At 39.5% G+C, this 23519-nt stretch overlaps 2 protein-coding genes across 5 annotated transcripts; one reads left to right on the top strand and one right to left on the bottom strand.

Annotated features, from left to right (window-relative positions):
• Nucleotides 1–1679: 1679 nt before the first annotated feature.
• On the top strand, nucleotides 1680–15941 carry LOC124635174 (ubiquitin carboxyl-terminal hydrolase 10-like). 4 transcript variants are annotated; one of them, XM_047170982.1, is made up of 10 exons: nucleotides 1680–1837; nucleotides 1949–1968; nucleotides 5547–5676; nucleotides 5913–7943; nucleotides 8338–8533; nucleotides 8893–9127; nucleotides 9503–9769; nucleotides 10112–10319; nucleotides 10618–10756; nucleotides 11020–15941. In XM_047170982.1, exons 4-10 carry the CDS (start codon nucleotides 6005–6007, stop codon nucleotides 11150–11152), a joined length of 3117 nt encoding a protein of 1038 aa, XP_047026938.1. In that variant the 5' UTR covers nucleotides 1680–1837; nucleotides 1949–1968; nucleotides 5547–5676; nucleotides 5913–6004; the 3' UTR covers nucleotides 11153–15941. The 4 variants fall into 4 exon arrangements, with proteins under 4 accessions (XP_047026938.1, XP_047026937.1, XP_047026939.1 ...); XM_047170981.1 differs by lacking the exon at nucleotides 1949–1968; XM_047170983.1 differs by lacking the exons at nucleotides 1680–1837; nucleotides 1949–1968 and adding an exon at nucleotides 2026–2226.
• Nucleotides 15933–21759, bottom strand: LOC124635175 (sodium-dependent proline transporter-like). The gene is made up of 12 exons (XM_047170985.1): nucleotides 21502–21759; nucleotides 21351–21410; nucleotides 20875–21118; nucleotides 19995–20199; nucleotides 19071–19209; nucleotides 18377–18505; nucleotides 17860–18085; nucleotides 17496–17608; nucleotides 17295–17420; nucleotides 16584–16781; nucleotides 16156–16290; nucleotides 15933–16028 (listed from the first exon to the last, which is right to left on the bottom strand). Exons 1-12 carry the CDS (start codon nucleotides 21514–21516, stop codon nucleotides 16005–16007), a joined length of 1614 nt encoding a protein of 537 aa, XP_047026941.1. The 5' UTR covers nucleotides 21517–21759; the 3' UTR covers nucleotides 15933–16004.
• Between the last annotated feature and the right edge of the window lie 1760 nt (nucleotides 21760–23519).

Below are 23519 nucleotides of genomic sequence, written 5' to 3'. Positions count from 1 at the left end.
TTTGTAAGATTGATTACTCAAAAAGCAAGGGCAGAACAAAATATAAATTGAGAAATTCTAACTTTGAGGAATTAACTTAAGTAATCAGATAAAGCAAACATATGTATAAGAGAGGACTGACAGTCGGACTGAGAGGGGTGACCGCCTCGATGTCTCGCGCATGAACTGTCGTAGTTTTGTTTGAATATAAATAAAATGAAACAGTAAATGGTAGTGAACCTAGGCTTCGCAGATAAGAATGTCACCCTTAGTGACTTGTCCTTTCTGCCCGCGCCATCCTAGTCGTGCAGATATGTGTCGACACCCCGAGATGTGGCACCCGGTCCGGACCGCCCCCTCCCCCCCCCCCCTTACGCCGCTACTGATTAAAAACATACTTAGCCCATCATCAACCTATCAGCCAATTACCATCCACTGCTGAACTTAGATCTCCGTCTCCCCAAGAAACCAACTTAACCCCATGAAATAATAATTACCTAAATAGATTGGTACCGTTATTAAAATCCATTCTGTGAAGTGTGAACCTAATTACCATCGATCAAAAAAGTTTAAAAATTAAATTTTGTCATCTGCCTATACGTTGGGGTCGGCTTCCAGTCTAACAGGATGCATCTGATCGGACTTTGTCAAGCCAGTTATCCTGGCTGCCCGTTACGACAGCCAAAAATTTCTACTGGGTGACCATCTAAACTCATTATTAGATGGTCACCCATCCACAAACCGACCGATCGACCGGTGCAGCTGTTACAATCATAATGAAGATTGTCAATTGCCTAGCGATGAACACTAACAAGCCAAGAGTCATGCTTTTTAACCCCACTTGTCGATACGCGTCAATACGCAAATAACTAATATCAAGAAATAGAACAGAAAATGACTTCATTAATAGTAGTAAAGCTGCTTGATGACTTGTTATAAAATCTGTGATGTGAAAACCATGTGAATGCGTGTAATTTTATTTTAATCAGTAAGAAAATAACATCATTTACTTGTCCTTCATGTGTATACCTAGGTTGAAAAATAAAAAAGATCTGTCTGATTATTCAACATGTGTGAATTTAGTTTTTGAAATTCAAAGAGGATTTTCGGCTCTATTAGGTAAGTGTAAGTGGGTTTTTGGTTTTATTTGCTAAAATGTCGCGCCCTAGAAGCTACCTACTTAGGTACCACTACAATTAGGGTGCAGGCGCCCTTAAATTTACTGTGGGGCGATAAACGAGCTACAGCTGTAAAAATCATATCTTTCTGTACAAAATAATATGAATCACTAACTGGTCGAGTAAATTAAATCAGTTTGGATAAAAACATTTTATGCTATGCCTACAGCGAGATTGGTCAGGGACGGAGCCATAATGAAGGTTCGATAGTTCTCTGTTCACTTTATTATAAATAAAACTAACTCAGTTTTTTAACAGAAGAATACAGTTTCCCAATTAATTCGACTATCAAATGCAATTTAGTATTTATGAACCAGAGTAATAATTACTTGACTAGGTAATCAAAAAACTATGAACTAAAACTCCTAAAAATATCACTATAGTCTATGATTCTTATATGGCGCACATCCGTACAAGTGCAGCAACTCTACGGAGAAATCAAGTGATAATTTTTGGTTTTGGTTTATGGTTCAAATACTGAAATCTTATTGGCTATCAAACAGCTAGTTAAAAATGGCGCGCGTTTTGTCACATCCTGTTTTGTGTTGGGAGAGTGCATGGCCTCGACGTTGATCCCGTTCTAAGATATTTTTCTTCATCGCCGCTGCTGTACATAAGATATTGACGGTGTTAAATTTCGTGATGGTGTTCCTTAAAAGGCCATGGATTTGATGAAAACGGTAAGGATGTCATATTTGCAGTACATTTACATAAACATTTGTTTGGCTTTTGTTTCTTGTTTTGGTGATATTGAAACTGGCCATTACATTAGAAAAAATATCTCTTTCCAGACATTGTATGCACGTGGGAGGTAAGTGCCAATAGTTTTTGATAAATAGATAGTGTCCAGTTTCGGGTTTACGCAATAAGAATCACCAATAAGTTGATTTGTCAATACTCTGATGGCACCCGGCAACTGAGCGTTGTTACGCCATCTTATAGTCCTCCAAATGTTCCGCATATTTTGCAGCTTTGCGTAGTGCAAGAGAAAATTATGCGCTGAAAATCATGCTTTAGTCGAAAGGAATTCCAATGGAAGTCAATTCGACAGTAATTGGTTCAGCTATAGGTATGTCATTTTCACTTTTGCATTTCATTTCGTGACTTGAAGAACCACATGTGCTATGGATTTGTTATTGTTTAGTCGGTACGGAAGCTATTGCATATTATCATTTTCGCATGGTATAATAGTAAATCGTCTAGTAATCAATTTACTTGTTATTTTATATGATGAGCTTCTGTACATTCAAGATGTGAAAAGTCCCGAATCATATAACCTATAAATTTGACAAGCCGTAGTGAAGTCCAACGTTCAAACTGGTTGTCATTTCTGTACATTCCGCCAGCGAAACTCAAGGTTACCTTTTCTTTAAAAAATGTCGAGTAGCCAATCAAACTGATGCAATGAGTTTCTTCAGACTGCAATTGTTGACTTTACAGTGTCATCCAGGTAAACTTTAGTATCCAATCATTACTGACTGGTCCTACCTACTGACAGTAATTGTACCTGTGTTAATTAGGGTAAAACTAATTAGAGGCCAATTCCTGCATTTGTCTGAGTATTAAAATCAAACTTTGTATGATGTAAAAATAATGAATATAATGTTAGTTACATGCCAGTAGTTATTATATAACCTTTTAAAACAATAAAATATAAATGTTTACAGTTCATTTAATCATTGCGTTTGATATTAAATGATTCCAGGTAAAATGCCCATTGCCTATTTCAATCTTGGTTTTAATTTGTAATTATTGCAAACAAGTGTGTTAGCGGTGAATTTAATTATCCATACAGGTTAATGTAAAAAGTTCTCACACATATTAATTCAACGTCACGGTTAGAATCCATCACTAATTTCATCAAAGATGCTAGCTAGAGGATATTTTATTATAACTTTTAAGTTACTGTTATAGCATTACTTAGTATGGTTTGTACTGTTTGTTTTATTTTTGTAAAATAACATGTACAGTACTGTGCTTGAAATATATTCTTATCAATACAGTATAAAGTTGCCGTCTTTAAAAGATCTTGTTGTTGTTTCTTATCTTCCTTTAAGAAGAACAAAATGTATGCAATTTGTAGCACTTGTTTAAACAATTAATCATTATTTCTTGACAAATTAAACATAAAAAACAACTTAATCACATTTTAATGTAAATTGTATTGGTTGTTAGAGCTTTTTCTCAAGTTTGTGGGTTAAAATTTATTATCCTTTGTTAATATTAATTCTTCTCTGTTTCCAAAATGTCACTAGTGAAGTTAAATCGTAGAATCTTGTGACATCTAATAAGTAAAATAGTATATATATCTGTAGACAGTATTATTATAGGCATCTTTTTATTTATAACTAGCTGTTTTCCCGCAGTTTCACCCGCGTCCCGTGGTAACTACTGCCCGTACCGGGATAAAATATAGCCTGTTACTCTGGATAATGTAATTTTTAAAAACTGTCCAGTAGTTTTTGAGCCTATTCATTACAACCAAACAAACAAACAAAGTTTTCGTCTTTATAATATTAGTATAGACAACAAGCTCATTTAGTTTCATACAACATAACAAAACTGATTATCTGAGCTGAAATTGTATTTAATTGTTAGGAACTTCTGAATATTCGATGATCATCTTTTCAATCTAATAAAATAGGTATGAAAATAAGTTCTCACATTTTGTACCTATACATTTTATTACATTTACTTCACTGAAAAACTTTTCTCAGTACTGACATTGTACTACACTGTTTCTGTTTGTTGCAAAGATCTTATCCTTAGAAGGTCAAGGATTAAAAAAACTTTATAATGAAACACAATAAATAAATAACAAAGCCGACAAGCCTATACTTACAGATTTGTAATCTTTATATACATAACTGCGAGAACCTTACCAACTTTGCCAATTAGGTTTCAGCATACTCAGAGATTGATAGATAGGATAAAAATTATATATTTTCTTAATTAAAAATACCTTGAGATGTAAAAGTGAGCTTTCAAGTGTATCATGGTCACAAATTATACTTTACTGTGGAGTTTTGACCAAACAGTAATATTGTAAGATCCTTTTTTTTAAATGTAGGTATTGTGTTGGCTTCTGGTTTACTCAATGTGCTTCTTTTTGGTTCATGTGCATGTTTTATTAAAGGTAATTAAAACTTTGTGATTGGGAATTCATTAGTAGAATGTACAATATTGAATGTTAATTAGAGAAGTTAATTGTAATCATGAGTTGGTAATTTAATATTAATAGCAAGTAGTCTTGTAGTGCACCTCAATCGTAGCTTCATCATGTTCATACTTTACATTCCTATATTTTTTTGAAAGTATTATGCAAAAGCCTCCAATGACTTATAAATTATATTGTCATTAATGATTCAGGGCATAAACATTTTAGTCCTTCATCACTGCATTGTGTAAAACAAGGTTGCTTTCTCTGTCCCTTTTAAATGCCCCTTTAAAACTACGTAACGGATTTTGATGCGTTTTTTTAGATAGATTGATTGAAGAGGAAGGTTTATAGATACAGCAAATGGTTAGTTATTAATACAAAGACAACTTAAGCCATTCTATATGTAAATGCATTCTGACAGTGAAATCAGAGACTTACAGAGCTGTATGAAAATTAAGCCTGTGTACATAGGTTTCCTTTAAAGTACATCAATACGTGTTTATGAATAAAAATTAGGGAAACAATATTCATACTACATAATGTACAATGCAAAATTGAAATGATGGCCCTGCTTTCTTTAAATTTTGTCCCTTACACTTGGTAAGTTTTTGATAACAATTCAACTAAAAGGGTCTCTATCCATACTTTACAAAAATCCTTAAGTAGCATATTACATTTGCCAGTGCCTTTTTAGTGCAGGTTTTCAAATCCATTTCATGTCTTTACAATGTTTAACTAAATATGCATGTTCTATGGAAGCTGCTTCATAAAGATTTCTATACTTCTTGAAATTATATTTATGGTTATCATAACCTTTATAAATTGTGTATTGAATGAAGAAAGTCAAAATAGGTAATCAAACTCCTCAACAAGCACAGTTCTTAGTTTAAACCTGTTTGCGGATGCGGATTACTAATGCATTGTAAAGTAATTTCAGACCTTCGGGATCTAGATGGGTTTGGTCACAATCCACAAAACAACATGTAAAGCGACTATTGTATAGAATAAAAATGGTGACAACGAGAGGAAATAGAAGTTCATCAGCAAGGCCTACTTAGTATGGAAAGTGACCTACCTTTACTTTGTTATTTGTAGCTCTTTTAAGTTACTAAGGTACTCTAGTATTAAATTAACTTTATTATATAATCTGGTACAAATAAACCGTGGAATTGGATGAGACGTGACGGGCATAGCGTAAGTTCTGTATTAGGATCTGTGGCATGTTTCAGGACTATGAGTTCCTAGACTTATCTGATGTGAAAGAAGCGGAATTGAACAGACTGCAGTGCGCCCTGTACGACCGGATACCTGACATCTCGGCGACTGCTCTCGCCGGTGCCTGGAACGAACCTACTATAGGTAAGTCCAACATCTCATTACTTAGGTTCCAAAGTTAGGATATTAGAAGGGATGTTGACACAAAATATATAATGCAACAAATGTTTTAGATTACATTTTTTAAAACACACACCACATATACAAGGTTTCATAGTTTTTTTAAATTGGTTTAGTTTTGTTAATTTTTGGGAGAAAAGAAAAAGGTATTTCGAAAGACAGGTAATTTGTTTGTATTTGAATTTAAGTGTATTGTGTAGTGGCATCAGATCCGTCATCTTGTTCATCGAGCACGGCGGGCGCCGCGACCGTGTCGAGCAGCGTGGACAGCCTGTCGGGCGGCGAGTGCGAGATGGCGCCCCACTCGCCGGCGCGGCCCGCCCCGCCGCACCACGCGCCGCCCTACGGGCCGCCGCCCGCCTACCCGCCGCACGCGCAGTGGCCCGTGGCGCCGCCCAACGTGTACGTCAGCCAGGTCACCGCCAACGTCAACGTGCACGGCTACATGGGGCAGTATTACCAGCCGCAGCAGTACGCGCCGCCCGCGCCCGAGCGAGCGGCCCGCGCCCCGCGCCGCGACCGCCGCGCCAAGCGGGCCCCCTCCCCGCCGCCGCAGCCGCCGCCGTACTACCTGCAGTACCCGCAGTACTACCCCGCCGCGCAGGCGCAGGGCGCGCCGCTCTACCACCTGCCCGTCTACCAGCCGCTCGTGTACGGGCCCTACGCCTACCCGCCCTACTACCCCGAGTACCCCATGCCCGTCGAAGGCGACGCCGATAAGGGACCCGAAGACTACCCGCAAGAGGTTGTCATGGAGCAGGAGGCTGTGGACGCATACTACGCGAGTGCGCACTACGCCGCGCCTCCCTACGGTCCGCCGGTGGAGGGTGGAGTGGAATACATGCCGCCCATGTACATGCCACCGCCCCCGCACCCGCCTCCCCTGCCCATGCAGCAGCAGCCCCCGCCGCAGACCACCCCGCATCAGTTCAACGTGCATGCTAAGAACTTCGTACAGGGTCAAAGCCAAAACAAAACGTATACACCACAACAAGACAAGAGTCAAGAACAAAAACCCATGCCTACACCACCGACAGCATCAGCGTCCGCCGGTTCTGTCGAGTCGCTGCCTATAAAGGACCTCAAAATCGGAAAGGGTCCTGGCAGCCCTAAACAGACCGATCGCGCAGCTGATCCTACACAAGCTAAGCTATCCCCAGTAGAGAAAGTGGCGACTACTCCGAAAACTGAGGTTACAAAGACGTCGTGGAATGCTACTGACGCGAAACCTGAACAGCCGATTGCAGCGCAATCTCCGGCCAATAAGTCGTTCCCACCATCTGTGCCACCTACTAATCAAATGCCTGCAAACAAGATACAACCAGCAGCTCCGAAACCCACAAAGGGTCCAGCGGCACCATTCTCCGGTGGTAAACAGACGGCGAAACCCATCGTGCCACAGACCGTGGTGCCAGTACAGCAATCTGCGTCTACGCCTAAGGCACCTTTCGGGAGCAGACAAAAACGTGACGGACCTACAAACCGCTCCCCGTCTAACGATAACAATGACAATTCTGATAGAAACGCATCCAGCGATCACGCTAAGCGCGAGCCTCCACTGCCGCCTAGCAAAGCACCGATGCCAATTTCCATAACTCTGCACTCGGCCGGGCCGCCGCTGATCGTGACAAATAAAGCACCATTCGGTCATTCACGAAAAGGTGCGGCAGCACCCGAGCCGCCCCCGGCGCCGCAGCCCCCGCCACCCGCACCCACCGCTTCCGACTTCCCGCCGCCCCCCACCCCGCGCAACCGCGGCGAGCCCGCGCCCGCCCCCGTGCTGCCGCCGCAGCCGCAGCCTGCGCCCGGCAAGTCCTGGGCTAGCCTGTTTTCTAACAAGCCCAGCGGAGCGCCTGCTCCCGTGCCTCTGCCCACTCCCGCGCCCGCCGCCCCCGCCCCTGAAGAGCCACCCAGTCCGACAACGGTGGCGCCTCCCGTCCCTCCCAATGTCCAGAAGCCAGTCGCGAAGGTGCCACCCTTCGACGCGTCCCCATTGCAGGCGAGCACAACCGACAAGAGTTCGCCTACGCCACGCACTACCACGGCCACTGCCGTGTCGTACTCAGAGAAGACATCGGTGAACGCGACGGCTGGCGGGGCTCGCGTGGCTCCAGCCGAAGTTCGTGAAGTGCGAGAGGTGCGTGAGGTCCCAGTCAGCAAGGAGTCCAGTCCCGCTGTGCCACTGCAGCCTTCGCCCTTCAGTGACGACCCTAACTCATATAGGATGGGAGGTCAGTACATTAACTCTCTATTTAAATTTGATTCACTTGAAACATGTTAATCAGCAAATTACTGAATATCAAAATGTTCGTTGACAGTGGTCATGTAGATTTTAAGTTATGTAATAATAATAGCCTTTATTTCCGAGTTATCAGTTTTACAATTACATATTCTATATTAAAATTATTTAAATAATATCAGTATGCCTCTTGGCATAGGCCTCCTCCAACTCCTTCCATTGCGCCCTGTCTTGTGGGACTCTGCTCCATAATGGCCGTAATGTCCAGATTTTAAGTTAATAGACGATTAAAGAACATGCGTAAAACTTTTTATAGCTCTCTTGTCAGTCTTATTTTCTCACAAAGATTTTGATATTTAATATTTGTATTGACGATTTTTATGTAGAATTCCTGTCGAAGTACCAGCTAGACAACCGGCCGGTATCGCTGCTGCCTCGCGGCCTGACCAACCGCTCCAACTATTGCTACGTGAACGCGATACTTCAGGCTCTGATCGCGTGCCCTCCCTTCTACAACATGTTGAAGGCTCTCCCGTATCAGACTCGACGTGGAAAGTCCAGCACACCTGTTATTGATTCCTTGTAAGTATTGAAACAGCAATTTCGTAATAACTCATATATTTTTTAATAAAATGTCTGGAGAGTTTGTTGCGCCACTTCTTCTACGCAAAAACAGAAGTGGTGAAGGGTGAGGGTTTTGGGGGCTGTGTTTTGTAATGTTGTGTACAAAAAGTGCTGTTTTGCAGCAGTTTCAATAAATGACTAGGTTTGCCTTGTAGTTTTTTGTCTTAATCACAGGACAAAATTACCAGCAAGCGTTAATCTAAATAATTTGCTTGATTGATCATTAATTTACTTGTTAATTGCAATTTTTACGTAGTTCAACCGATTACAACAGCTTGTTAGGTTCTATGTGCATTACATAAATGTGTGATATGCAGGGTGGAGCTATGCTACGAGTTCAGTCCCCTGGCGCCGGCGACGCGCGCGGGGCGCGGGGCGGCCACAGCGGGCGGAGCACCCGCAGTCCCCGCGGGGCCGCCGCTGGAGGGCGGCGCAGGGCTTCGTGTGCTGCGGGCGCTGCGCCCCTTCCCTGGCTCGCAGGAGGGACGACAGGAAGACGCCGAGGAGTTCCTTGGCTGTCTGCTCAACTCGCTCAATGATGAGATGCTCGAGGTTAGTTTTGCATACCTTTGTCACTGTTGTTGTCACTAGTCCAATCGCTGTTACTTTCTGAATTTCTTACACCTGGAAGTTACTTCCGTAAAAAAATACGTAAATTTTAAAAAATCGCTAGAGAAAGTTGTTTTGTGTATACTAAATATTCTAAGTGGATTCAACCTTATCTAATTAGTTTTGAATTTAAAGTATGTAATTATAAAAATAGATTGAAAGTTTTTATGTAACACATATTGATTTATTAATTAACTATGGTCGATTTATAGCTAGATAAAATGGAGAAATCGATAACTTGACTGATTAACTCACAGCCAATTACAAATCATCACTTCTAGACGCAACACATTCAAATCATTTCTCCCACAATTACAGCTAATAAAGCTCGTCGAGCCTGAGGAGGCTCGCGCCGCCAGCACGCCCGCGCCGCCGCCAGAGGCCCCCGCCGAGGCGGAGGCGGACGACGAGTGGAAGGTGATGGGCCCGCGCAACCGCGGCGCGGTGGAGCGGCGCTGGGCGGCGCGCCGCACGCCGGTGGCGGACATCTTCCGCGGCCGCACGCGCCTGCGCCTGCACCGCGCCGCGCACCACGACGTCACCGACGCCGTGCAGCCCTTCTTCACGCTGCAGCTTGATATCGAGGTCAGTTGTGTCAATGTAAAGCTGTTGAAATTAAAAATTTACTATAGAATTGTGTTACAGAGAGTAGAGGAAATGAAAACTATTACCAATATTTACAATTAGAAAGGATTCCAAACCAAACAATATTCACTTGTATCTTTGTATCTGATGAGAGCCCTCTCTCTCAAAATTTTCAAGTTTTAGTTACTGGAAATTTACAATGATGGTACCTTATTTTTCGTCTCCGAAAGTGGTACAAAATCACTTCAATGTTGGACACCCTTGGCTGAGTAAACCACTACCTAAACCAAAAACCAAATTCACACTATAATCATCACTAAAGCTCTAAAATTAACATTTCAGCGAGCAAACAGTGTCAAAGATGCCTTGGAGCTGTTAGCTGGTAAAGATACGCTTGAAGGCGTGAGCGACGCCTGGCAACAGCTGTCGCTAGAACAACTGCCTGTTGTGCTCTTGTTGCACCTCAAGTGCTTCCAACTCGACGCTGATGGACACACCGCCAAGATCGTCAAGAATATTGATTTCCCTATTGACTTGAAGATTGATCCAAGTATGTATTATGCTGCTTTATGTTCTGTTTTTACCTGACTGTTACGAAGGGTTATGTTTTTCATAGTCTTTCTAGCCCTTTTCCAACTATACTGGGTTCAGCCTCCAGTCTAATTAGATGCAGATGCCTATATGATTTCGAATACTAGAATTTACAATGATGTACTTATTTTTCGTCTCTGAACACGACATTAAAAATGTCTTTAACATGTGGTAAACAATGACTGAGTAAACAGCCAAACAATGAATTTGTGTTTTCTATTTTATAACCCAACTGACAAATTATTAATATTTTTCAGAAATAATGTCGTCTAAACTGAAATACACGTCGAAACAACGCGTGTACAAATTGTTTGCTGTCGTATATCATGAAGGTGTTGAGGCTGTGAAGGGACACTACCTCACTGACACATTCCACGGACAAGTGGGGTGGATTAGGTAAGTTTCTCACGAAAATTGTCACTATAATATGTTAGCTATTCTACACTACATTTTGCTAATTTGTAATCTCGTGTTTATAATGATAACAGAGGAGTGGTTTTTGGGTCTTGATTTTACTGTGATGTCATTTATTTTTCGTCTCCAATCATGATAAAATCATGGAAAATGTGGACAACTTTTACTGAGTGAATTTTCATCAGTCTACATGTCACCGAAGGTGGTGATGTAGCAACATTATTAACGCCGGTGTGGGTGTGCAGGTACGACGACTCGACGGTGACGCAGGTGAGCGAGGCGGGCGTGCTGAAGGCGAAGGCGCCGCGCATGCCGTACCTGCTCATGTACCGCCGCCACGACACGCTGCCGCCGCACCGCCCGCCCAAGGCCGACTGAGCGGCCGCTACTCCGCGCTCAGCTGCTCCCAGTAGCGACTAGATCTGACTCCTAACTACTTTGTCGTTTAAAAGTACAAAATTGAAGTTTCCATCGACTCGAGCCCGGTGGACCTGTAATATAGTCACTTCCCGCGATTGAACTATTGTACATTTTAAATAATTTAAATTAACGTGCATGGTTGGTGATGTAAATAATGAATATTTAGTACGTCCAGGGAGAGGGGGCCGGCGGTCGCGGCCGTGTCTTCAGAAGCACGGTTGCGTACGAGTTCATGTACTATCGCGGTGTGAAGTGTGGCCTCCTCTTTTCTTAGTGTCTACTTGTAATTTTTCTCCTCGACAATATGGAATTGTGGTGTTAATAAATTATAAAAAATGTAAAAAAACATTGTAGGATAATGATTGAATTCATGATACATATTATTTCTATTCAGTAATAATGGATGTAATCAACTGTATGATAGTACTCAGCTATTATAAGATGTGATATAAGTCGGTTTACCAGTGTGTACCTAATAAAAATACATAACATGTATTTGTAGATACAGATGCTGGTATTTAGCGACTGGCTAAGTACGCAAAGGAAAAAATATGTAACGTGAATTATATTAGGTAGTTGTAGTGTTAAGGGATACAGTAAGGGGTGGAGTATTAACGCAGGCAATGTTAATGGTATCGGTGCTTAGACGGACTGACTACGGCAGTGAGTGAATATGTGCCCTATGATTCTTGTGATAACGGAGTGCTTGAGGACGATTACAGCAGATTGTTTAGTTGTACACACTATGTATAGATATTGTTATAACAATATAAGTGTTAAATATAAATAGATTATATTATTATCTCGCCGTTGGTATGTTGTGGGGAATGTCTGTTTTTAATATTATTCGAATTCATTGAGGTCTATTTTTATTCTGTTTGAAAATTTTCGAAATAAGGATGGCATTCCTGATGAGACAAACATATGGCTTGACACCGTTGTCCCAGTCTTCCAGAGTGCCACCCTGGTTTACGATCAAACTAGCTGACTGTTGGATATGTTACAATTAACATATTAGTTATCAATGTTAACATTCAAAATGTAACTGAAATTTGACTCGAGGCGTGTGTGATAGCACAAGTGCTATGCTTATGTTAGTGTCCACTAGTATTTAATATCTGAATTGATTTTTATATGTTAATAAAGTAAATTGCTTTAGAGTTGACTAGCTAGTTTGATATTACAATTTTATTAATAGCTATGCTATCCATTTATTATCGTAAATTGATAATGAACCATTTTGATCTCACTCATATTGTTGTTGTTTGGGAATTATAACGAGTTCGGATGTAAATTTCCTTAAAGTGATGAAGGCAATACATCATGCCTTATTAGGTATTTGAATGCTAATGTTACGAAATTGACCAAAAAGTATGGATATTATTTGAAATTGCTGCTATTCTAGCTTTTCTACTTAGTGGTATGAAAATCATAATAAATAAAAAGCCAACACTATTTAGACGTTAAAATGATATCTTGAATGCACTTCAGTTGTGTCCAAATTATAATGAAGGAGTATTTAATCTTATAATTAGTCAATTTAACTATTACTATAATGAAAACGAAATAGGTTTAGTTTTGTATGATAGTTTCTAAAACAGAGTTATATACTAACTTGCTAAGCTTTTTATATGTATAACTTGGTTGTTGTTAATTCGTTTATTTTGGATTTTGGGTAGGTATTAGTGTAGTTAGCCTTTTACTGAAGATAATGTTAGTTCACGTGAATACAGCTAACGATGATACTTCTAGCGGAAAGCAAAAAGCGGGACGGTCGTGAGAATGTTATCGAAACAGCTCGGTCACGCTTATGATCAACCGGCTCATGTAAATACAAACCCATACACCTAAGTTTTGTCTGCTAAGGTTCCTATATGTTTAATACATTGTTCCTACATTTTTATGTTTCACAAGTTATTTTATAAAGTTGCAGAAATGCCTATCAAAAACAGCTGGGATAAAAAAAAAATAATAATTATTATTCCCATGAAAAAGGAAGTTGACTAGGTCATCCCCATTTGTTGTAATGATTATGAAGCATAATCTAAAATTATTTACAAGCAGACTATTTAATTATAGCTAAAATGCGCGAATGTCGATTCCATTCGCACGACTGTCCTTTGGTAATAATTTAGTACACGGCACGAATTATGAAATGATATTGATGCAGCTGCTTGCAATGTACATAACGACTAAAGTTCCATAAGAATAACACGAATTTATTCATCTATTTCTACTTACTAGAGTAATCAGTAGGTCATGTAAGGGCCGGAGCTCTGGCCTCACAAACCCACAGCATTTTTACTTGCACAAGTTATTGTTATTGTCTATTAGTTTTAAAATTCTGTTCCTCTCGTTTTAGCGATATATTTATTTATCGAGTGTGACGTATTTCTGAAGTTAGTGCTTGTCTGTGTTTGTATGCAACCGTTTAGTTTCGTTCAGTTAGAGTGGAATATTAATAATGTTAAAACAACAGTACATTTACACTTGAAAGTTTACGTTGGAGGAATCATTGTAGAGTTTTTGTTAGATTATATTAATTTAGCCGTTAGCTTGTGTCATCTGTAACATAAAGGCTTGTATTTAGATATGATAAGCCTTAATGTATGGTACGTACTAGCGATGTCCTCCAGTGTATGTGGCGGAATCTTTATGCGTAAGACTGAGCGCAGGGTCCCCGAATGTCTGTTATTTATGTTTCTATTAGGACGTGAACACGAGCACACATAGCTAGTAAGATTTCATAGTAACAAACGCTGCCTTTTAGTTAAGTGTCTGTGTTGCATATTTATTGAATTAAAGTAACTAACTTAACCTAATTGGAGTATTAACCTGTGTATATTCGCATCTCGGGTAAGCACGTGATTCAGATTGATTTCATAAACAATGAAGGCATGTTCGTACGCTAAATATATCATTATATCGCACGATCATGACGTAGCGTATGTAACTGTAGCTAATCGTCCGGCGTCGGGCGCGTAGTGGCTGTGACTTAGTTGTTGGGTAGTGTGCCAAACACAAGTAGCCACCTACATTCTGTATGTAAATCTCCATAGCAACCACGCTGCAAACTGAAAACGTCGTTACTACGGTACTTATCAGTAAAGAACGTGTAACATTGTTGCATTATACACATGATTTAATTTGAAGAGTTAAAAATTGATGATTATTGCCGTTAATAGGATATAAATTAACTGATCAAAATAGTTGTGAGTGAAATCGAAATACTTTTTAACTAGTTTTATTTACAGCAGAGAGCAGCTTTCTTAGTGTCGTTCGTTCTCGAAATGCAACAAATCAAATGTAAACAATTGGAATAGGCGTGTGGTAATGATATATTTCAATCTGTGTAATATAAATTAGTAAACTGGTTATATTGACTACGACGTAACGATGTTAGTACACTTCCATCTTTGATAATGTTTAACAGTAATCGTAAATCTTTTCTCATAACATGTAAGACTCTTTGTGTATAGTTTCCTCAGTCATCAAATGCTTCTATGAATACAAATACAAGAGCTTATCCCTCAGTGTTTAATAATAATTTAGTGTCTATTATATTAAAGTATAAATGTGTATATCATGGATCCGCTCTCTGTTTATGTCGCACAAATCAATGTTCGAAGTTAACAGTCGACCACAATGGTCTACAAGTATTTCGCGTTTTCAGTTATACAGTTTCCAAATCATACAAACAAATTACTCGATTGGAATATTACTATGAAGTTTAACTATAAACCAACTTCAACTTATTAACATTGAAAACGCGAATGCTGACTTTCATAATACCTGTTACAAGGCCTAGATTTTGCTAAGATGTGTAATCCAGTCACTTTAAATTAAAATCTCGTTTAACAATCAAATTGATATTGTAAAATATTATAGATTTACGGCAGGCTGTTTTAATAATTTAAAGATAAGGGATGCATGCATATTCATAATTTTGATATTTCACAATCTCATAGATACACTGTATATTCATCATACGTTTTTTCGAAGGCCAAGTGAGCCTGCCCCATAGTTAGTAAAACAATGAGTGATTTATCGTGATTCTAAATTGTATTATAAGCCAAATATTTTTCTTGTTTTATGCCTGAGCATGTATTGTATTGTGAACAAGTGTTATTTTGTTTCAAACTACTCATCTAGTCCCCATAAGATTTTATCTTTTGGTGCAATGTCATATTATATTTATCGAATAATGTAATGTCGTTACCGTTGCTATACATTATTTACTGCTGTAAATTCTTATTTTGAACACAAAGCAATATAAAAACGAATATGAAAGAAATGGAATACTTTACAATGAACACTTTGGCGGTCTATCTACTTAGATTATAAACTTTTAAAAAGATGTATGTAGTAATAATGCTTATCATTATTATTTTTATATGAGAAGTTCATTATTTAAGTTATGGTTAATTTTAGAGATAAGATCCAAGGCTGTATTAATAGAAGGAGTGTTTTTTCCCCAATCAAGCGAAGCTGATTAACGTTTTTATTTAACCAACTACAGAATTATATATTGTGTAAAAAATACTCCTGCTGGTCACAATAGATAATGTTCACTTTAAAAAAGACAAAAAAAATGCCAATGTTTAAACCTCGTGCATTATTTATTATGATCAGCTTTCTAAGTTGTTATGTGGATATGTGTGTATGACTAATTATAAAATAATCCTTTATTTTGGTAACAAATTGGTGTTATGAAAAATTTTGTGAATAAAATAAGATGTCATTCTGATTTCAATGTTTCATTTTATCATTCAAATTACAAATGAGAAATAAAAACGTTGATTTTAAATAATTATTTTTCGTCTCGAACGATATTCTGAAAGATAAAAAAGAAAGCTATGTTAAACTCAAAACGTAACGTTAATTTTGTCACAAAGGGGGTATATCCCAATACGGGCAATTTTTGGTGAGTCGTTTAGTTAAAATATTTGAACAATACTGACCCGGACCCTACACTTGAAGACGCCGTAGAAGAGCATGACGGCTGCGATGGGCATGACGACGCACGCGCCCACCAGCATCCAGCCCACCGTCGTCTCACTCGAGTGCCACGAGCCCGCGCCGCCCGCGAATGTACTCTGACAAACAAAAACAACTTGCTAGGACCTTACAATAAAATAGGTAATGCAAATGGTAAGTGCGAATCGATCACATAATTTACACTACCAAAATTTGACAAGGGCAAACATCCGTTTTATAATTGGGACTTTTCAAAGGCTAGCAATTTTTTAGTGTGGCGAGATAACTTTATGGGCCAAAAAGAAAGCCTGAAAGAAAATTGTCTAATAATAAAATCTAAAACTCATGGTAACAATAACATGTTCTACGCCAGATTTACGACATAGGTACTTAGTTAATAGGAACAACATACCATCATGATAGCCGGTGAGAGAGCCCAACAAATCCTCATGAACACACTAGGGTACTCTCCGACCGCGAAGTAGACATCTGCACAGAATGTCGTCTGTCCGTAGATGTAGGTGATGACAGTGGCCATTAATGCAGCCACGGGGACCCGCGGCTTGCTCGCAGGCCAGCTCATCAGGAAGTTCATTACGTATAAACCACCCTGCGAGAAGGAAAGGTAGCAAGTATATCAAACCTCCCTATTTGCCTATTAGTTATCCTCCCTATATGCCTATTAGTAACCGCCCTATTAGTTGTTATCACATCATCTACACTAATATTATAAAGAGGAAAACTTTGTTTGTTTGGTTGTAATGGATAAACTCAAAAACTACTGGACCGATTTTAAATATTCTTTCACCATTAGAAAACTTTATTATCTGCGAGTAACATAGGCTATATTTTATCCCGGTGCGGGCAGTAGCTCCCACGGGACGCGGGTGAAACCGCGGGAAAACGGCTAGTAGATTATATAATTCATGCAAATGAAAATATTTCCAAGCGTGTTTTTTTTTAATTTATTCACGCGCAAACGGCTAACACATCTTATTGAAACTCGGCAGCAATATACTTTGTTACTTTTTTACCCGGGTTCCCGCACCCGGGTGTTACCTACCTCATGAAGCCGGTGAAATCGCTGGCGGAAGCTAGTAGATAGCAATGGCATATATCTAACCTGTGTGCAAACCAAGATGACTCCTATCAAACAGAAGAGCATACATATGACCACGAGGAAGGCCCATCTGATCTTCCTGATCGTTCGTCCGGTGAACGTCGACATTACTGTTTGCACTAACAGCGCCTACGAACAATAAGAAACTTTAGGATATCTGAAATCTTGACCTGGCATCAAATGTGTCACTGAAAATAAACTTACCGCTGTGGTTACTGACAATATAAAGAGTGTGAAGAATATAAGCGCAGACCAGAACTGACTGCCTGGTATCCGCGCTACATAGTCGGACCATAGGATGATAGATCCCGCCGATCCTGCAAATTATTCGTTAAGGTAAGATATTAAAAAAATCCCATAGTTACCTAACTAAAAGCTACCCAGTACCTAGTGCCTTTTTGCAAATTGGCCTAATTCTACATTTATCTTTACATAAGCTAAATCTAAATTTAAGAAGTGATCATATTATTATATATTCCGCAAGTAGATAGATGAAACCTAAACCACTATATATATGGAACGACAATTAACCATAGTCATATTTTTATCATTGTCAAGTTTATCTTACCAGGCCAAATATTAGTAACATTATCGTAGTCCTTATAGAGAGCTCCGTGCGTGGCTCCTAAGACCAACGCGGCACTCATACAAGTGGTCTTAGACACGGCGAGAGCAAGCATCGCCGTAGTACTGAGCTTGTGTTGTGCTTTAGGACAGTAGGAGCCCAGCATGACAAGAGACCCCTGGCACACTGTCATCTCGATCAACGAGTACTCCATGGCTTCGCGCCACATCTGTAGATTTGAAAAGAGTAGAAGTTCTGAAGATGTACCAACTACCATACTACGCAGATATTATTAAAATGTAATACCTAGATTATGTCAGTCACCGTTAATCTCAACGGAGAATAATCAAGAAGAAACATAAATAGGTACCTATTTCTTAACCCGATACAATATCCGAACGCGAAAAGATCAATTACAGGATTAACAGTTCTTATAACTATCTATCTTTGGCACAAACCAGCACCACTCAGGAATACGAAATCTATCCATGGATCAATGGGAAATGAAAAAGATTTGCACCTGTAAGCCTTCAAAGATGACGCTCCAGTTGCAGTCGCTGAACATGCGCCCGGCTCCCTTCAGCTGCATCGCGCCCACCGCCACGCACACCAGCACGAAGTATGTCAACACGTCTTTGAACAGCACCAACTGGGAAACACAAGTAAGAGATCAGTATAATTAGTATAGTTATCGGCACGGATATTGAGCTCTCTGCGGAAGAGTGGGGATCGCTTTGCGCACTGTACCCTTAAGGCAATAAACCAATAAATCACTTCTGCGCAGGTAAAGGTCAGGGCTCAATATACTTGCCGATGATTATACCTCATATATTTGCTCGTAGCTTAGTCTAACCAAGTGGTATTGGGTTGCCCGGGTAACTGGGTTGAGGAGTTCAGATAGCCAGCCGCTCCTTGTAAAACACTGGTACTCAGCTGCATCAGGTTAGAGTGGAAGCCGACCCTAAGACCCTAACGTAGTTGGGAAAAGGCTCGGGAGACGATGTTTGCTCGTCGCTTGTTCCATCTATCTTATCAACGACATAAATCTTGACTAGAAAATTGCGAAAGACACTATTCAGTCTACAGTTAATAGATTTTTACAGGCAAACATTAATATTTTAAGCCTTCTTCTCTCTCTGGCTGCTTCATAGAGGTCTTCAGTTGAAACTTCACGTTAGACAATTTTAAAACCAAGAGATTAAGAATGTGCTTACCTTCGAGTAGCTGTATATCCGTTTGATGACGATGAAGTAGATGAGGACCCAGCATATGACGTAGTATGTCGTCAACTCCCATACCACGTTACCCAGACCGCCCTCCAGCCCATCTCGCTTTAGATCCAACACGAAATTACTGGAAATACGACAAATAAGTTGAGTTATTTATTTATTATAGACGTACAATCGGCAGCTTATCGAAATATCTTCATTATTTACCCATCTATTTCGAAATATTAAAGAAAATTATTACTAAGCAAATGGCGTCCACGGCCGATTTCGGCCACGGCGACTGTTCTCATTTAAGGAGATCAGCCCGTTGCGCAGGGCATATAAAGGCTGATTTACATTGAGTCAGTAACTGACGTCAGTGTAGGCGCCGAAAACTGACGCGTGCTATTTACACGAAGTCAGTGTAGTGTCAGTGTTTCGTCAGTAGTACTGTACTGACTTCAAATCAATTTACACGATGGCAGTGCCGGGTCAGCACTGACTTGTCAGTGGACTGACGTCAGTTACTGACTCAATGTAAATCAGCCATTATAGTGCACGAGCATTTGCCCAGACACAGGTGCACTCACTATTCCTTCACTCTCATAACCCGATGGGACGGCAACCCGACACGACCGGAAAGACATCAGGCGCAGGACCGACATTTACGTGCTCTCCGATGCATGAATCAATCACCAACTTCCAGAGTCCGGGCTGCTTTGTGAAAGTTTCAGAAGACCCACAAATTTCATTTCACGATTCCACGATTTCGGCCCTACCAGGGAATCGAACCCGAGACCTCGAGCACAGCAGCCGCGCTTGCGACCACTAGGCCAACGAGGCAGTCATAAAACTCAACTTCTGACTAACCGAAAAGACTTACAAAGATGATTAGGTAAATGATAGGTGTCAGAACCAAAAGAAACTTACAAAAAGAATGACTGCGCCGGCGTCTCGCTGCCCGCCGGCAGTGGTCGATGCCGCGCCGCGCAGGGCGGGCGTGCAGCCGCCGCGCAGTGCAGCCACGGCAGGAACGTATGTATCGAGTGCACCATCAGCGCCAAACACCATGCCCCCACTGCACCAGCTGCCAGCGCCGTGAACATGCACGTCGACAGCATTGCGAAACCTATGCCTGATACATGCAAAGCTAAAGTTACCTGCCACCAGGATATATAAGACAATAGCGCAAATTAAAGAGTATGTATAGCCAATGCCATCCTGCGATGAACGGTACTCAAATTCGCGTTACTATAAACAGAGTCTACCAGGGGCCCGATTCTCCTAATTTTACTTAAGCGACATACGATTCACGTTCGACTCGGTTCGACTGAGATTCAATCCCGACTCGATTACGATTGAAGCGGATGTGGCATTCCGCTATTTTTTCTTTGAAATAAACGTTTTTATCCTTTTCTGTCATTCAATAATGAATCATTTTGTCTGCATATGATTTACGATTGCAAAATGATTGTACAGCAAACTACCGTATAGACCAAAATCACCAAAATAGCAGACCAATCGCAAACCAATCGATTGTCATTGGAATACGATTGGTCTTATATTAGCAGGCAAAATGCCCGATAAGGTTAAAACTGCTATTGCGATCAGATTGCGATTCAATTTCTATTCGATTTTGACAATATTAACTTAGGAGAATCGGGCCCCTGCATTATACCTAGTAGGAATTCATGTTTGAAACTGATGGTCCACCATATAAGTCATCCAAATATTATCTGTCTGAAATTGAATTGCATCATAAACAAGAAGAACCTGTTTACTTACTAGTAAGACTTTTTACATTATGTACCTCTAGCCATAGGTGACAAATCCCAGCAGTTGAGCACACTTTTCTTGGTGGCCACGCCAAGCGCAAGCTCCAGGTAAAACAGCGGGTATGCAATGATTATACTGAACACATTGTATAGAAACAGGAAAGGTAGAAGCTTCTTTAAGTCGAATAGATACGGGTGCCACCATAGTTGGAATATTCCGATGCCGGATGACACCACGAGCTGACGGTAACTTATGTTGTTGGTCCATCGGTCGAATATCTAGAGAACACGTATATCTTTAATAAGGAAGAAACACCTTATATTGTCTTGATTTAATTTTTAATATATGGACTATTTGTCAAGACTGGATTTATCGGGTTTTTGAGTCAGACGGCGGTAGCTTCAAATATTTTTTTTTGCCTAGCTAAGTGGGTATGGTATAAAGCTACAAAGAAAATAGCAGAATAACACAAAGAATTTACTAAGTAAGAAAGATTTTTAAAAACATTACCGGTGGGCTATCAACAGATTCCGACTCGATAGAATCAGTCACAGTTTTGGAACGAGTACTCTGCAATAAATGGATTTAGTCAACAATTATTCAATATTCGCTTATTTTTAATAACTCACATTTATATAGTTATTGGTGCAACAATACTCACCAAACTCTCACTCATTTTCAGAAATAAATCACATGTAAATATTTTTCGAAAACCTTTCTGATAAACATGTGTCAAAATTTAGCATCATTGACACTGTCAGGGGAGACTTTTTAGTAGCAAAGAGTATACCTTAACCTCGAAAGAGAATATTTAACAAATTATTTTAGCCTTTCTGAACTTTCTGGTACAGATGTTTTATTTGAAGAAAACGGTTAAAGGTAAGCGTCCACAGGCCCGCATTGCACGTGTCGGACGTATCGCATTATAGCATAGCTAGGTATGTATCTGACTCGTCCATACGATGCGGATCAGTGGACGCCGTATTATGAATTCTTATACAAGGCAAGGTAAAATCCGTTACGTGCGATGCGTCCGATACTTGCGATGCGTGCCTGTGGGCGCTTACCTTAATCCATACTTGTATCCATACTTTTTGACTATGTAGATGTGCATGTACATAGTCTTTATATGCGTAAATTCGGACGCGCTCAGTAATAATCGAGTCACACAAATTCAATGTGGCAGCTACTTTTACCCACATAAGTAAAGCTCACCCGCTTTCGTGAAAGAAAACATCTATATTTAGTAGAAATAAAGATGGCTAAACAAATAAAAGAACAACATTGTTAATATAACAAATTCTATAATTCATTTAAGTCTATAATATCTAGCTATACATAGTGGATTCGTGGTAGTTAAATAAATTAACTAAACGCACCAAATTACGCTATTATTTGGTTTAGAATCGTGATAAACCCATGACTATGAACATAGGGCCGCCTTTACACTGGTAAGTCACTTACGAAATTATATAACTGTTTTACATTCGCATGTTTTTCTTAAGTCGCTTACAGTTATTTCTCATAAATTACGGAAGTGGCTTCCGTAACACTTACGTAAGAAACTTAAAGAGTGTAAATTCGGGGTTATGTGTCCACATTTTTGTGTGAAAATTTAACAAAGAAAAGCACTCATATTCGGTTGATGCTCAGTAACGAAAAGGTTAACATTTCAATCCATTTATCAATCTGGCAATGCGTTTAACTCAGCAAAAATTGGCCTTGAAAACCTAGAACTTACATAAATTGTTAAGCTATACGTTCGGCGAGCACCAATCTACAAAAATCAACATAGTTATAAACCTGCGCCACACAGGGCTTTTTTCAGTGTCTAGTTGAAAACTCCCTTAACAACAAATTGTAAGATATGTGGTCTATCTATGCAAGCTTATTCTTAACTTTTAATACGTATTTTCAACTAGTCAGTGAGAAAAGTTATCAGTAACGATCATTCAACTTAGCATGCATTATAATTCATCAATTTTCTGAGCAATTATTTTTATTGCTATGAATCGCTTCATAATACAGATGTACTTGTGTACTAAATTAATACAATTATTTCAAAAAATGGATTACACAAAAACTGTATTATATTTGCGGAAGACTAAACAGCATAAAAATATAGGAGTATTGGTATGAAGGATAAACGGTAGATACATATTTATAGCTCAGGGAATTTAAAAATAAGTTCAGTAAGTAAACCTTGAGATTACAGTGGGAGTGTGCAAAAACGAATCTATGTAAAATAATACAGTGCATGGCAATTAACAAATTGTACAACTTACATATATTACGACTGAAAAGGGGTTATTAAACTCAACATTTTCAATCAATTTAGAGTTCAAAGACCGCTTTTCAAAGTTCACGCTAAAAATAAAATGGAAATGTGGACTAAGGATAAAACATAACAAATATTAAAAATAGATATTGAAAATATCAAACTGACCAAAAGCCACGTAACCCAATGTCAATAAAATGTCAATCTTATTCACATGTACGTAAGGTTCGTATTATGGACAAGTTGATATTGCAGCATGCGTATTTAAAACGAAAATGTGCCTTAAAAGTATTGAAATAGGTATGAATATTGATAGAACTTAAATTATTAGCCATGCCATTAACTGATCTGACCCCAACTTGACACTTGTAAGTCGCTTCCGTAAAAATTACGTAACTTCC

This window comes from Helicoverpa zea, chromosome 12 (assembly GCF_022581195.2).
Source record: "Helicoverpa zea isolate HzStark_Cry1AcR chromosome 12, ilHelZeax1.1, whole genome shotgun sequence".
Taxonomy (NCBI): domain Eukaryota; kingdom Metazoa; phylum Arthropoda; class Insecta; order Lepidoptera; family Noctuidae; genus Helicoverpa; species Helicoverpa zea.
Note: the sequence above shows the minus strand (reverse complement) of the source record. Positions and strands in the feature narration are given on the sequence as shown.

What these genes read in the sequence shown, in the direction of transcription:
- LOC124635175 (XM_047170985.1), bottom strand. An exon ending in TATTGTCAGTAACCACAGCG is followed by an intron (nt 17,421 to 17,495) that starts GTAAGTTTATTT and finishes TATTGTTCGTAG; the next exon opens with GCGCTGTTAGTGCAAACAGT. An exon ending in TCTCACCGGCTATCATGATG is followed by an intron (nt 16,291 to 16,583) that starts GTATGTTGTTCC and finishes TTTGTTTGTCAG; the next exon opens with AGTACATTCGCGGGCGGCGC.
- LOC124635174 (XM_047170981.1), top strand. An exon ending in CTGGAACGAACCTACTATAG is followed by an intron (nt 5,677 to 5,912) that starts GTAAGTCCAACA and finishes TGTATTGTGTAG; the next exon opens with TGGCATCAGATCCGTCATCT. An exon ending in CGCTGCAGCTTGATATCGAG is followed by an intron (nt 9,770 to 10,111) that starts GTCAGTTGTGTC and finishes TTAACATTTCAG; the next exon opens with CGAGCAAACAGTGTCAAAGA.